General features: G+C 48.2%; 1 protein-coding gene across 1 annotated transcript in view; it reads right to left on the bottom strand.

The window, feature by feature from the left end:
• Positions 1-449: 449 nt before the first annotated feature.
• The window catches only part of LOC309550328 (uncharacterized protein), a gene marked incomplete at its 5' end in the record, with an annotated part of 302,387 nt that continues 287,392 nt past the window's right edge, over positions 450-15,444 (bottom strand). The window contains 2 exons of the mRNA XM_082250725.1: positions 450-858; positions 3,150-3,222. Of these exons, the coding sequence (XP_082106851.1) occupies positions 830-858; positions 3,150-3,222 (102 nt within the window). The 3' untranslated portion in view covers positions 450-829. The remainder of the gene's footprint in view (positions 859-3,149; positions 3,223-15,444) is intronic.

Below are 15,444 nucleotides of genomic sequence, written 5' to 3'. Positions count from 1 at the left end.
TGGGATCCCTGGGGCCTGCTCCAGAGTTCTGCTAATCAGGGACTCTGTAGAAGCTGGAGAGGCCAGGGGGGGCTGATGGAGATATGTGGAGTTGGAGGGAGACGGCCAGGGGTCTGGGGACGGTGCTGGGGAGTCCATATTTGCTACGTGAAAGTCTCCTACCTCCGGCTGGCTGCGGGTATTTGAGGGAATGTGAGGTGCGGCCGCCATTTTGAGAGGGTCCCGCTCTGGTGAGGAGAAGAAAAGGCGGCGGGATACCTCACTACGGCGGTCCGCCGACATCCAATTAAGGTCCGCCGGAGGAAGGGGCAGTCAGCGGTGTCGCTCGTTGGGCGCAGTGCGCCGAGCTGCCGGTGCCGGGGCGCTCAGGAGACCGGGGAGGCGCGGAGCTCCGGACTAAGGCGCCATGTCGGAGCTCCCGCGCATGCGCACTCTAGTTTAGAGTTTTTACTCCACATTCCAACAAGCAGACAAGTTACTTGAAGAAATCCAACTTTTGGAGAATAAAGAGGAAAATAAAAATCTGTAGAGCCCAGATATTCCATTGTGTGACCCAATTCATCCAGCTCTTCCATGTGCACAAAGGGCTTTGAGAAAAATCCAGAGTAAGCCACATGCAGCATTTGTTACTTTATCAACTTTTCATGGAAACCAAAAAGAGTAAGATGTAAAGAAAAAGACAGTGACAGTATGGGAAACTTGTTTGGAATTCTAAAATTACTATACATGCAATCTGACAGTAAAGGGGGAACATTTTATAGATAAGTTACAAACAAAGAAAGGCAAATAAACATCTTTGTACAAGAAATTTAACACATTATGTGTGTCTTCACTTTGCCGTCATCATTTGTACCAACTCTGCAAGAGAAACAAAAACACTAGTCAGTCAATGTGAAAACTCAGCAATTATTCAAAAGTGGTTATTTGACCAGCAAATAAAGAACTCACCAGCAGCTACATTATCCAACAGCATTTCAAGTTTTTGAAACTCCCAAACACACTTCAGGATTTTCCTGGCTATATTGGGGGTCAAAATTACCTAGAGTGATGGCATCTCTGAAAAGAAGGTTTTAGATCAGAGGACAGACATCTGACAGTCTCATTGGGATCTCTGAAATCTTAAGCCTGGTAGAGGTTTATAGTAAACAGAAATTGGATGACATTGGGCCAATGTTTACAGCAGCCTGGACATCTGGCTTTTGTTGAATGGGCATGCTGGAAAAAAACAGCTTCTGATGAGGGCTTGCAGCCATCTGACTGGCATACTCTGGGAGTGCATGGTGGTCCCCCTGTCTGACTACAATAGCTGAGCAGGGAGATCACAGCACCAACATTGTCTAGTTAGTACAGCGAGCCTCTGTCAGCTCAGCAGGCTGAATTAAGATTTTTAAACACCTAAAACATTAAGGCTAAGTTTTTCCTGTGAGGTTTTCTGGTGTAAATAGCTAAACAAAAGTACATCCTTTCTCAATTGTCAGATTTACTTCTCATTTAGCTGTACAAGCTCAATGCACAAAGCCTACTTTATACTTAGCTTATGTGAACTGAGTGACTGCCATGCATTTGGATGCAGAGATAATAAAGCTTGCCGCAGTCCAAGTCCCATATTTTCAAGGCAGATCAACTAGAGTGACATTATGCATCTTTTTATAGTAAAAAGATACTTTTGAAAAAAAAAAAAGTATGCCTAGAGCCCTGGTGCCCAACCTGCTGCCCAGAGACCACGTGCAGCCAATGGACCTCGTAGTCTGAAGTGGGAACACTAATAGGGTTAACAGCATTGATCTCTACTAGCCCCATGTAACAGGTTTTATTTTATCCCCAGCCACCAATGTAGCATGTCCACACTGACACCAATTTCCTTTATTAGGTCGGCAGTTTTGACAATCCTCTCAAAGCATTACATAGATTGAAAATTATGTGTGGCCCTTTAGCATGTCAGGGGCTGCATTTGAAGCACCCTATAAAGCAGTGGTTGTCAACATATGAGCTATAGACAAGCACAGATTTAGACTTGCTAAAGTTTAGCTTTCAAACATGGCCTTAAGCCACCCCTCCCCACTGCAGGGAGAAGCAGATTGACCAGAGTAGTCTATGTTCACACAATCTAAGCCAGCTTTGATCATCCTCCAGCAGTGACTAAGTATTTGCTCCAGTGTTCTCTAGCTACATGTGCTCCAATCTAGCCATAGTACATTGGTATTTATGTTCTATGCTGCAGTAGTAACCAATTGGACCTGACTTAATTCAGTGGTCTGCCTAACCAAATCCCACAAAAAGTAACACTTAAGCCCCTTTCACACTTATGCGACGCAATTTTACGGCACGATTTTGAAAGCAATGGCAAGGCTATATGCCTCAAAACGCATTAAAATCACACTAGTGTGAATGGGGCCTTAAGAGGACTTCTGCTGGAGGGGCATTAAGTGGTTTCAAAGTTAGTATTTTTGCCTTAATGCAATATGGTAAAAATCTCCTTACTAGCCCATAACTTTCCCTCTTCCCTACCAAGTCCTGGATTGAGCCAGTACTATGCCCATCTACAGCAGCACAACTCTGCCTAGTCTCATAGGGCAGATTGATAGAAGGCATTGGCTTCTGCTGCAATCAAACAGTGGTGAGGGGCAGGGCCAAGCCATGCTGTGTGGACACAGCCTGTACTTCTGCCTCCACTGCAAGTAGCTTGCTATGGGGCACACATGAAAAAGGAGCAGGAAGTGCTTGTAGCTGACCCAACAGAGGTTTGGGGCTGCTCTGTGCAATTCTAGTGCACAGAGCAGGCAGGTATACACTTTTTCCTAATAGAAGGGTCTTTACAATCACTTTAAGGCTTCAGGTCAGGCAATTACGGTTGTATAGTTGAGCCTTTAGTGCTGCTGTGTCCAGATGCAAACTGCAGCCAAAACAGACAGCCCTAGAAAAGGAAAAAAAAAAAAAAGTCCAGGGACATTCAGAGGCCCTACTACATGGTTACATGCAAACAGCAGCAGAGCAGGCCATTGATTTGTACAAGGCTGGCCTCAGTTTTGGAATAGCTTCTCTGCCAGGAACTGCATACAAGTGGCAACCTGTATTAACGAGGCTCAACTTCCCAATACCTTATGTAAGCAAAGCCCACTTGTTCAAAGACTGATCACAAAGCAACTTACTTTCGTAATTTACTTGACCATCTCCATCAATATCTGCTTCCCTAAACATTTCATCAACCTCCTTATCCGTTAACTTCTCACCGAGATTTGTCATAACATGACGGAGCTCAGCAGCACTAATGTAGCCATTACCATCCTAGAAACAGAAAACAGTTTATGTCATGTCTTCAGCAAAAGATAGTGCATGGCGGAATAATTATAAGCAAATGTGTTTCCTCATAATGAGCTGCTGCCTTCTCAATCCCCCAAAAAACTTGATTAGCTCTTGGAGGATGCACAAGTTTAGGATAAGGTGACCTTTGGTAACATGTTAGGGTTGAACAAGTAACATGTTCCAGGTCCCACAGCCTCCCCGCAACTGCAACAGCAGGCTGGGGATCTGGGCACAGCAATCATTCATTCACCACAGTACTGCAGGGGAGGGGGGGAGGGGTAGCTCTCAAACTACTAGTGTGCTGATGCGTGCTCTAGGTAGTTTTATTAATGCTTCCAGCCATTCAGCAACTGCCTGCCCATTCTAGGTGTGGGCAGACATGTACACCCACAATCTGCAGGAGCCCAACGTTAAACCCACAATCTGCTAATCGCCAGTGCAAGGTTTTACAGTGACTGAATAAATGTGCATGAGGCCCCATTAAGTGTTAAGCCTAGGGCTGCAACTAATGATTTTCATAATCCAATAAGAACAAAAAAAAAAAAATTGTGGTGTATAATTTAGTTAATATGCAAAGTTAAGGCAATTTATGGGAATGGCAAGCAGGATGTAAAGATTTTCAAAGATTAAATTAATTGAAATACCCTTATACTAAAACCTTATCTAGATAAATAAATAGACCACAGACATAGCTTGGACATAAAAAGGCTGCGACTGCTTTAATTATTGGCTTAAACATTACAAAATAAATACTTTCAACTTTATTTACACATAAAAAAACGTCATCACATAAACACAACCTAGCCACCACGGCTCAGGTTGACAAATAAATTAAACTTCCAAAACATTACCCAACTTCACTTTATTAAAAAACACTGAATAAAAACAAAGTCCACCGAAGCACCAAGCTAAGGCGACAGTATGAGCCAATAACTAATAACTGGCCGCGACAACCAAAGAAAAAAGGGGGGTGGGAGGGTGGGGGAACGAACTTCAAGCTCTTGAGGTGAAAAGTGACCCGGAGTCCCGCGGCCACTTGTTTAAATAAGCCACTCTGGAGCTGGACAGAACCAGTTTTTGAGGAAAACAGCGGGATATTTGAGCGGGAGCGAAGCTCCACGCGCAAAACTGCCCAGTTACAGCTGATAAGAAAGCGGGAACAGACACTAGACTTCAAATCTGCCTAGCTACCAACCCCTCTGCTAGGCAGGAAACTTAAATTTGTATAACCTGGGTCAAAAGTTCAACTGTCCCAGCTGAAATGCCTGACAGGCCAGCTGACTAGGCCCCATACTGACTGAAATAACATTCCTAAATGTTTTCCTTTCACTTCCCCCCTGCCGCCATCCCATAAAGAAATGGGGGGCTATAAAAGCACCCCTTTTCTTTTCATGGGAATGGCAAGCAGGATGTAAAGATTTTCAAAGATTAAATTAATTGAAATACCCTAAGGTACGTAAGTTAGTTCTGACGCCGGAAAAAGCAGCTGTAAAAACGTGCTTTCAGTAGCTTTTTCAATTGGCGTTATTGCACGTTTTGCCACGTTGCATTTAGCAGCGTTTTTTTTTTTTTCCATTCAAAATCAATGGTTCCCTATGGAAGCCTATTGATTTGAATGGAGGTCGCACAGCAACACCGCAAGTCGGATCCGACTTGCGCTGTGAGAATCTTGAGGGGGAACTCCACGCCAAAATGGAAAAAAACGGCGTGGGGGTCCTCCCAAGGTTCCAAACCAGGCCCTTCAGGTCTGGTATGGAATTTGAGGGTAGCCCCAATGCCGAAAAAACGGCGTGGGGTCCCCCCCAAAATCCATACCAAACCCTTATCCGAGCATGCAGCCCGGCAGGCCAGGAAAGGGGAGGGGACGAGCGAGCGGCCCCACCCCCCCTGGACCACACCAGGCCACATGCCCTCAACATGGGAGGGTGTTGGTGCTTTGGGGCAGGGGGAGCTCTGCACCCCCCACCTCAAAGCACCTTGCCCCCATGTTGATGAGGACAAGGGCCTCATCCCCACAACCCTGGCCGTTGGTTGTGGGGGTCTGCGGGCAGGGGGCTCATCGGAATCTGGAAGCCCCCTTTAACAAGGGGGCCCCCCAGATCCCGGACCCCCTCCCTATGTGAATGGGTATGGGGTACACTGTACCCCTACTCATTCACCACATAAAAGGCAGTGTATGGAAATAAGGACAGGAGACGTTTTGGAAAGTTTATTAAAAATCTTCATCCGGCTCTTGTCTTCTCCTCTCCGGGGTCTTCTCCTCTCTGGGGTCTTCTGCTGTCCGCTCTTCTTGTCTTCTCTCCGGGGTCTTCTGCTCTTTTGCTGTCCGCTCTTCTTGTGTTCTTCTCTCCGTGGTCTACTGCTCTTTTGCTGTCCCCTCTTCTGCTGTCCTCTCTTCTTTTCTTCTCCTCTCCGGTCTTCTGATCTTTTGCTGTCGGCTGTCGGCTCTTCTTCCTCCGGACCTTCTCCAACTATGTCTCCGATGATTATGCCGGTCTCCAGTCTCTGCAGCTTATTATATAGCCACTAAGGGCGTGGCCCCGCTGACGTCATCGGGAGGCCCTGTCCCCTCATGTCACAGATGACGTCTTCTGTGACATGAAGGGGCGGGGCCTCCCGATGACGTCACTGGGCCACGCCCCTAATGGCTATATAATAAGCTGCAGAGACCGGAGACCGGCATAATCACCGGAGACGTAGTCGTCGGAGGACCGGAGGAAGAAGAGCCGACAGCCGACAGCAAAAGAGCAGAAGACCGGAGAGGAGAAGAAAAGAAGAGAGGACAGCAGAAGAGGGGACAGCAAAAGAGCAGAAGACCCAGGAGAGAAGAACACAAGAAGAGCGGACAGCAAAAGAGCAGAAGACCCCGGAGAGGAGAAGCCAAGAAGAGCGGACAGCAAAAGAGCAGAAGACCCCAGAGAGGAGAAGACCCCAGAGAGGAGAAGACAAGAAGAGTCGGATGAAGATTTTTAATAAACTTTCCAAAACGTCTCCTGTCGTTATTTCCATACACTGCCTTTTATGTGGTGAATGAGTAGGGGTACAGTGTACCCCATACCCATTCACATAGGGAGGGGGTCCGGGATCTGGGGGGCCCCCTTGTTAAAGGGGGCTTCCAGATTCCGATGAGCCCCCTGCCCGCAGACCCCCACAACCACCGGCCAGGGTTGTGGGGATGAGGCCCTTGTCCTCATCAACATGGGGGCAAGGTGCTTTGAGGTGGGGGGTGCAGAGCACCTCCTGCCCCAAAGCACCAAAACCCCCCCATGTTGAGGGCATGTGGCCTGGTGTGATCCAGGGGGGGTGGGGCCGCTCGCTCGTCCCCTCCCCTTTCCTGGCCTGCCGGGCTGCATGCTCGGATAAGGGTCTGGTATGGATTTTGGGGGGGGACCCCACGCCGTTTTTTCGGCATGGGGCTACCCTCAAATTCCTTACCAGACCTGAAGGGCCTGGTTTGGAACCTTGAGGGGGACCACCACGCTGTTTTTTTCCCATTTTGGCGTGGAGTTCCCCCTCAAGATTTCCACAGCGCAAGTCGGATCCGACTTGCGGTGTTGCGGTGCGACCTCCATTCAAATCAATAGGCTCCCATAGGGAACCATTGATTTTGAATGGAAGAAAAAAAAACGTATAACGTGGCTTAACGCACGTTAAGCAACGTTTCAGCAATGTTATTCAGCTTTTAGCAGCGTCAGGCGTTTTTAACGCTCTAACGCTGGTCCTCAGAACACGCAGGTCGTGGGTTCTTGTTGCAGCTTAAAAACGTCTGAGTGTGCATGAGGCCATAGAATAACATGGAGGGGCGTTTTTAGGCTTCAAAAAGAAAACGCCTGACGCTGCTTACAGCGGTGTTAAAAACGCCCCGTGTGCATGGGGCCTTATACTAAAACCTTATCTAGATAAATAAATAGACCACAGACATAGCTTGGACATAAAAAAGGCCGCGGCTGCTTTAATTATTGGCTTTAACATTACAAAATAAATATTTTCAACTTTTTTTTTTTTCAAATTCTTTATTGATATATTCCAAGTTAACAAACACAAGTGTCATATATGAAAACATTAGAAAGTGCAGTATAACAGAAACATAACTGACTGCGTGTCAGTGAGAAAAGCAGTATCAAACAAAGGACGTATACCATCAGCATTTCAGAAGGAGAAACAGTAAAAGGAGGACTCATATAGTCATTTAAGCGTGTAAACCGACATAGTGCTGTTACAATTCACAGCATCACAAAAACAGAGTTGTGGGTCAGAATATCCACATAAAGATGAGCATCTGGGTAAGTTTTCTCACCGGGAAAACGACAAGAAGAGTAAAGTGACACAGGGGTAGGAAGAAGTTATATAGTGCTTGTGAAAGGGAGAGAGGGGGAGCACAGGTGGGGGGGAGGAAAGGAAGGGCGGGGATGGGGGAAGTAGAAGTGATGGGAGATAAGATAGTGGTCAAGCGAGTAAGGGCGACAGATAAAGGAGGGGAGCAGGGGGGATTCCAGATGGATCCCGTGCGGTCCCCCGAGTTCGCAGTGCTCAAGGTTCATGTGGCATCTTGTAGGGCCCTGCCCTCATCCGAAAGGATGAACACATTCCAACATCCCCAAGTCGCCTGGTATTGTTCCCTCCTGCCCTGCGAGGTCATCACCAGGTCCTCAAAGTCATTAATTTGTTTAATTCTGGACAGCCAAAGCGGTATCGAAGGAGGGGTCGTAGATTTCCAGCACAATCCAATGCACCCCTTAGCCGCGTTGAGGAGGTGGCGTAGGACTGATTTCTTATAGCGCTGCGGGGGGATAGTCGTACAATGCAGTAGAAAGAAAGCAGGGTCGTCCTGGAGGACAACATCAGTCACATTTTGGGATATTTTTCGCACGTCAGACCAGAAACTCTGTAGCCGGGGACAGCTCCAAAACATATGGAGCATGGTACCCCGTTCGCCCAGGCAGCGCTAACACCTGTCCGATGCCCCGGGAAAGAAGCCAGCTATCCGAGCTGGAGTGTAATACCAATGCGTCATCAATTTGTAGTTGGTCTCCTGGAGACATGTGCAGATCGAGGAGCGCAGAGAGAATCGAATAATATTTTTGTGCTGGGTCGCCGTGAAGGTCCTCTGTAGTTCCCCTTCCCACTTCAAGAGTCCTGGGAGGACAAAGTCCCCCGGGGGCTCCGAAAGTATGGAATAGAGCTGGGACAGGGCATGAGGCAGGGGGGTGTCCCCCGAAAGAAGGATCTCCAGGGGCGTCAATGGTCTCTCGAAGAGTGAGCGTGGCCCCAGCCCTCGGAGAAAATGCAGCAACTGAAGCGCCTGCCACCTGGTAAGTACAAACGGGCCACCCTCAGCTGTCAGCTGCGTAAGGGAAGGCCAAATCGCATCGATCCCAAAGTGTTGCACCCGGAAACGCCCCAGTGTCAAAAGCACGCGAAACCTCCCTCCATCACAACTCATCGGGAAGGCCATGTTGCCCAGAACCGGAAACATGGGTGAGTGCACAGTGTGGGCAGTCCCAGGGGCCAGGATCTGGGAGCAGATGCGGAGGGTCGGGCCAATAAGGGGGTGCCTCTTGACCCGATCGGGCACCGAGCCCAGGCACCATGGCGCACCCGGGAGATGGACCTGGGACATGGACATCTCCAACGTCGTCCACATCTTCAGGTTAGCGTGCCTGCACCAGTCCACAAGTCTGTTCAGGTGGGCCGCTTGGTAGTACCTCTTGACATCCGGGACTGCTACTCCGCCATGGGATTTGGGCAGCATGAGTATGCGTCTAGCCAACCTGGGTCGCCGACCCGCCCAAATAAATTTGGTGAAGGCGGCTTCCACCTGCTTAAAAAAGACGGCTGGAATAGACACCGGCAATGTCTGGAACAGGTAGAGATATTTCGGCAAGATGGACATCTTGAGGATGTTGCAGCGACCAAACCATGAGTGTAGTCCAATCGACCACTTTGTCATCAAAGCGCAGGTGGAGGCCAGAAGAGGGGGAAAGTTCAGGCGATAAACATCTCCCATGATCGGTGGAAGCAAGGTACCCAGGTATTTGAGTGCCGGATCAGCCCATTTAAAAGGAAAGCTGTGGCAAAGAGAGTCCCTGGTCCGCTCAGGCAGGGCCACTCCCATGGCCTCCGATTTGTGATAGTTGATCTTAAGATGGGAAACAGCCCCATGGAGGTCGAACTCCCGGAGGAGATTAGGCAGTGAGATCACTGGGTTGGTCAGGGAGAAAAGAAGATCGTCGGCATAAGCCGAGATCTTATAGGATGTATCGCCCATCGAGACCCCAGAAATATGCGGATTGAGGCGAACCTTGGTCAGGAAGGGTTCCAAGGAGAGGACGAAAAGAAGCGGGGAGAGGGGGCAGCCCTGTCGAGTCCCGTTAAAAATCTGGAAAGGTTCAGAAAAGACTTCATTCACCTTGACCCTCGCGCGGGGGCAGGAGTAGATACTCGAGATCCAGCGGGGCATGCGGGGACCAACCCCGAAACATCCAAGAACCTCAAACATGTAAAAAAGGGGCCGTAGAATGGCAGGATCAGTCCTCTCTCGCCTCTTGTGGAGTAGCAGGATCCAGCCTTCGCCGACTGCGCGGCGTCCGCGGCGGGAGGCCTCCGCCACAGTTAACACCGCCAAACGATCTGCGAGGTGGGCTCGGTAGATGTTGCAGCCAATTTGGGACAGGGATCTGAGCAATCTCCAGGAATCCGAAGAGAGCCGGGAGGTCATCAGGATGGTGGAGCGTGAACGAGCATGTGCCTTTACGCACCGTCAGGGAGATAGGAAACCCCCATCTATACGTGCAGCCCGCCTGTCTGATTTTTTCAAGGAGTGGGCACAGCAAAGCCCTCCGCTGCAGTGTAGCACGAGAGAGGTCAGGGAGGATTCTGACCCTTGCACCATCAAAATCAATGTCACCAACCTCCCAAGCTTGCCTCATGATCATCTCCTTGTGGGAATACCTGTGCAGCCGGCAAATGACATCACGGGGTCTGTCCATATCCGTTGATCGTGGGCCCAGGGCACGGTGCACCCTGTCAAATTCAAGATCAGCTTGCGGTATGGAAGGCACAAGATGGTGCACCAGGGCTAGCATAGTAGGCTGTAGAGATTCTTACCCAGTGGCTTCAGGCAAGCCCCTTAGCCGCAGGTTATTCCTCCGACTGCGGTCCTCCATTTCCTCCATTTTAAGCTGCAGCGAGGTGACATGCTGCGCCTGCGATTTCTGTCCCTGCTCCAGCTGGGCCACACGTACCTCAAGGGAAGTGATGGACGTCTCCCCGACCGTGACCCGGTCCGACAGTTGTTGAATATCCGACCGCACCGCCTGGAAGTCCCTGTTGTGTGCCTCCTCCACTCGGAGCACCATGGCCTCCATGTCATGTTTCGTGGGCAGGGCCTGGATCAAAGCCCTAAGGTCGGCCTCCATCCCGGCTCCCAAAGGCGTCTGGGGGGGCGCGGGTGATGAGGGAAGAGGGCGAGGCGTGCCCGGGAGAGTCCATGGTTCCGACCGAACCGAAGCAGCAGGGGAGGAAGGTGCGCTTGACATCGTGGTAGCTGCTGCTGGAACAGAACGCGGGCTGGTGGTCTGGGCACGAGCGGAAGCTGAACGGGTCCCGGGGAAGAAGCGGTGGATGTTTGAGCACGCAGAAGTACGTAAGGGCTTCCGCTACCTCCGCCGATGACTGGTGCTCATTCCTGTGGCTCTAGAACGGTATTAAAGCACGTTAGGTACAAGGGAGATGGCCAGAGCTCGCTCAGCACATGTCCTCACTCCGCCATGTCCAGGACATGCCCCCCTCAAGCAGTCCTGATCTGAGGACTTAAACGGTGGATTGAAGTTAGCTCATTGATAGATACATGGCATATGCCCTGCCTGTTGGAACACATATACATACACTGAGGGCAGAGAGTCCAGAAACTGCTGCTGGGGCAGGAGGGTATTTTCTCCTCCTTTACAAGTTTGCAGCCATGGGCCACTGGGGCCAAGCTTCCTGCGGTTCCTCACGGGGATTAGCGGGCTATGTAGGTGTGCAGCCGCTAAAAGAGCTCTATGTTAGGGGGGATGGTGAGTTGAGTGAGGAGACTGCGGCCTGCTTTGAGTCTGTGTCCCCTAATGCAGCCAAGATGGCGGCCGGCTCAGCTTGGGGAGGCTTGTGAGGTCAGTAATGGGATCCTGTCTGTGGGGAGCCGTAGATATGTGTAAGGGTGTGTGGGCGCTGGGGAGATGCTAGGAAGTCCCAGGTGTAGGTAGGCCTTACCGGGTCCCCGAGTCCGCGGTCGGGCTCCGATTCAGAAAAGGCCGCGGCTTCTGTATCCCTGTAGGCCTCGGTTCTACGATCCGCTGAGTAGGGTCCAATCCTCCCAATTCCGGGCAATATTGGTCCCAGGAGCCTGGATGAGTCACTCTGGAGTGTTTTTAACCCCCCCTTGAAACGTGGTGTAGGAGGATTGATGAGGATTAGGAGCAATGGTATCAGGGCTCTCCTCAGATGCGGCCTTCCCTCACGGCTTGGAAGAATCTTCTCCTAACCCCACCGAGTGGAAGGTTGTGAGCCTGGCCTATCAGGGCCTTTCGTCCAGAGGATGCTCGATGGCGCAGGGCCGTGGATGCGGACGGCCTCCTCAGGAAAGGCCGCGGCTTCCGCCTATAGGTAGGCCGCACCGGCTCACGGGTGCCAATCAGGCTGCTGGTTGCGGTAAAAATCTCCCTGGAGTGCTGGGCAAGTGCAGCAATGTAAGGTGGAAGACTTTAATGGCTCTAGATGGTTTAAAGAGCGAGGGATGGTGGTAGATTGGGTTTGGGAGCTCGGAGCTCTCGTTCCTGGCGTCCTCCCTCATCGGCTTCCGGTCACGCCCCCCCTTTTCAACTTTATTTACAGATAAAAAACTTCATCACATAAACACAACCTAGCCACCACTGCTCAGGTTGACAAATAAATTAAACTTCCAAAACTTTACCCACAAGACAGGCAGAAACTTTCCGCCTGTCCCCACACATCCAACACGCGGCCAGCTCTATACAAGAGCCCAGATTGTTATTAAAGATGTCCAAGCCTATGTCTGAGAGATGTATACCATCTCTCCAATATAAACCCGGTATGCCTCCTTCCAGTTCAGCATGTCTGTAAGACATAATCCCTAGATCTTTTAATAACTTAGCGAGGCCCCTATTTAAACGTTTTCTCATTTTTTAAATTGGTTTTAAACTGTGGTACGTAAAAAAGATGTCAGGCGTGGAATAACTTCAGAAAATACCAGGCGGGTGTTTGGAAATTGATTTTGGATGTAACTAAGATCGTCCCGGATTTGGAACAGTAAATCTAAAGTCTTTACACGCCCGACATCGTTACCTCCCAAATGTATAACTAAAATACTAGGGTGAGGATAATAACCAGTTATCTTAGATATGAATGGGACCAATTCCGCCCAGATCATGCCACGCTTGCTGAACCAAAAAACCTTATATTTGTCAGCGTCCAGTCCTAGATTGTTGGAGTAGACTCTCCTCCTAGCGCGATGAAGGGCCCAATGAACGAAAGAATGGCCTATGATCCAGACTGTTAGCTGGTTTCCTGTAAATTAAACACAAGTATTAGGGTGGATGTAGGACTTGTAGCAGTCAGATGCCCACCTACCAATCTGTTTAACTGATTCAACATTCATCCCCGACCTAGTAGCCTCAGTGGCTGCCCCAATACGAAAAGAATGGGATGTTATTTTAGCCGAGCTCAAATTCAGAGACTTTAAACACATTCTCAGAACTGCTGCAAATTGAAAGCGGGACAGATGTTTACCTGATACATGAATAAATAAAACATCACTAACACGGTCTTTGCAAAATAAATTATTTTAAAAGTAAGACCGGGCAAATTTTTGAATTCTTAAACTCGTGAAGCAAAATTCTTTTTCCTACACCCAACTGGTCTGTTTTGGAATGGGACAAAAATATACTAACGCTGGATGAGGAGAAATTAATGTCTTGAATCCTTAAACCTGAACAACCTAATTTTTTATCCGGAATTAGTTCCGAAATCCTAAGTGCTGCAAAGAACATTACAGCAAACGCTGCCCTAAACATGCTAGTTTCATATCTGGAGAAACAAACCCTCTCTAAGACCCCACATAGTTTAACCAACAGGTCTACAGAGATGGGTTGTCTGTCATCCACCTTAAAATGTTGTTTCCGATAACCTTTCAAGGCCTGTCTTACTGAAAAATAGGATAAGCAGGCCGGCTGATTGCGAAGTTTATTAAAAAAGGAAATACCCGCTAGGATTTTATTAATGTGTGACCGAGCCAAATTCTTTTTAAATAAGGCACCCAGAAAGGATAAAAAAATCCTTCTGAAAAGAAATCTGAATGTAGATTGAAAATCTGGAGATGTTTTGTCCACTACCACCATGCCGATTGGTATCCAGCAAGTGTTGATGGAGCCAAGGACCACTCAATATTCTTAATAACAGTGGTTAGATCAAATTCCACAGGTGTGCAGGGCAAGGGGATCCCATCTTGTCTGCCTCCGGTAACAAATGAAAAAAGCGTTCCATCTGAAAGCGGGACAGACAATCTGCCAGTGTGTTAGCTTTTCCAGGCACTAAAGAGGCTTTCAACCAAATATTGAATTGTAAACATTTTGCCACAAGATATCTGAGCATAATAGTAACTGGGGGTGATTTGGACGACAAACAGTTGATTGCAAAAAGCACTCCCCTGTTGTCAGTCCTTACTAAAATCCTCTTGTTTCTAAAAAACTGTCCCAATAACTCTAGGGCCACTACGATTGGAAATAGCTCTAACAAGACAATATTACGAGTGAAGCCCAAGGTCTTCCACCTGGGCACCACGGTGCAGCGCACCAGTGATTGCGCCAGATGGACGCAAAACCTTTAGATCCCGCAGCATCAGTGAATAACAAAAAATCCTTGTCCACAACAAACTGCTCCTGCCAAACAGAAGCACCATTGAAGAAAAGGAGGAATTGTACCCAAACTAGCAGATCTTCTTTTAAATCAGCTGAGATCTGTTAGCTCAAATCTCGTCAGGAGGCAATCACGATGATATACAGCCCTTCAGTTGCTAACCCCCCCCTAGATAGTGAATTTCCCCTCATCCGGCCGGGAGTTATGACGACACATAGAACTCAAACTTAGCGCAGTCACAACTGATTTTATTGCAAGTTTAGCTCATATTTAAAGCACGTTTGAGCGGGAAAAAAACTGCTTTAAACTGGTTTACAATTTACTGGTCAATTTGACAATAGAACATGTCTCACAGAAACAGCACATGAAAGGCTTTTGTTTCCCTATGCATTTGTGTCAATATGAGGTGTTTTGTTGGAGAGTCGGTCCGTCTGTGTTCAGCTTGTCTGTGTTAATGTAAGCAATTGTCAATTGTTTATGGGTGGTGTCAGTAATCTCTATGCAAAATGTCTTATAATCTAAATGCAAAATATCCAACTGTCAAGTGTTCAAATGAATGAATGAAAAGGTGGTTTAACATGTTGTCTAAATGCAAAATACAGCTGTCTGATGTCCCGGGCCGTATGAATGAGTGTCAGTCTGGATCGTTACCATGCAAATGCAAGGGCCCATATTTCATCATAGAATGGGCATAAGCTGAAATATATATGAAATGTATTAAGGCATGTTAATACAATCTTTCAACCCAACCTTTGATCCCAACTTTATTCATAACGGTGGGATCACTTAGAGTCTCTGAATAGCACTATGTGCCCTTCTGGGATATATGTCCAACTATGAATGAGCTGGACATTCTTGACATACCTGGGTTGTGTTTTTGTATGAGTGCATGTCATATTATTGGTAACTGACTTGCATAGAACAGGTGACATTATATTCTAAAGTGTATGTAGGCTGGTGACTTGGTTGTGTGCACATAGGGATATAACTTCTTAGAATTCTATCAAATCAAAAACAGACATGTTCAATGGGGAGGGCAATAGCTTGCAAGAATCCATGGCCTGAAAAATCCAACTCCATATTATGGAAATAAAGTCACTACAAATAGACCATGGCAGCACATACCACCTGTTGACTATAGCATGTGAATTTTCAACATCTCCTAAAGCCTTTGCCAGGAAAGGGCAAAAATAAACCCCCAAATTCAATGGGAGGAAAAAATTCCCTTCC

This window comes from Pelophylax lessonae (assembly GCF_965119305.1).
Source record: "Pelophylax lessonae genome assembly, chromosome: 3".
In the NCBI taxonomy this organism is placed as follows: domain Eukaryota; kingdom Metazoa; phylum Chordata; class Amphibia; order Anura; family Ranidae; genus Pelophylax; species Pelophylax lessonae.
This window is presented reverse-complemented; position numbering and strand designations above follow the sequence as displayed.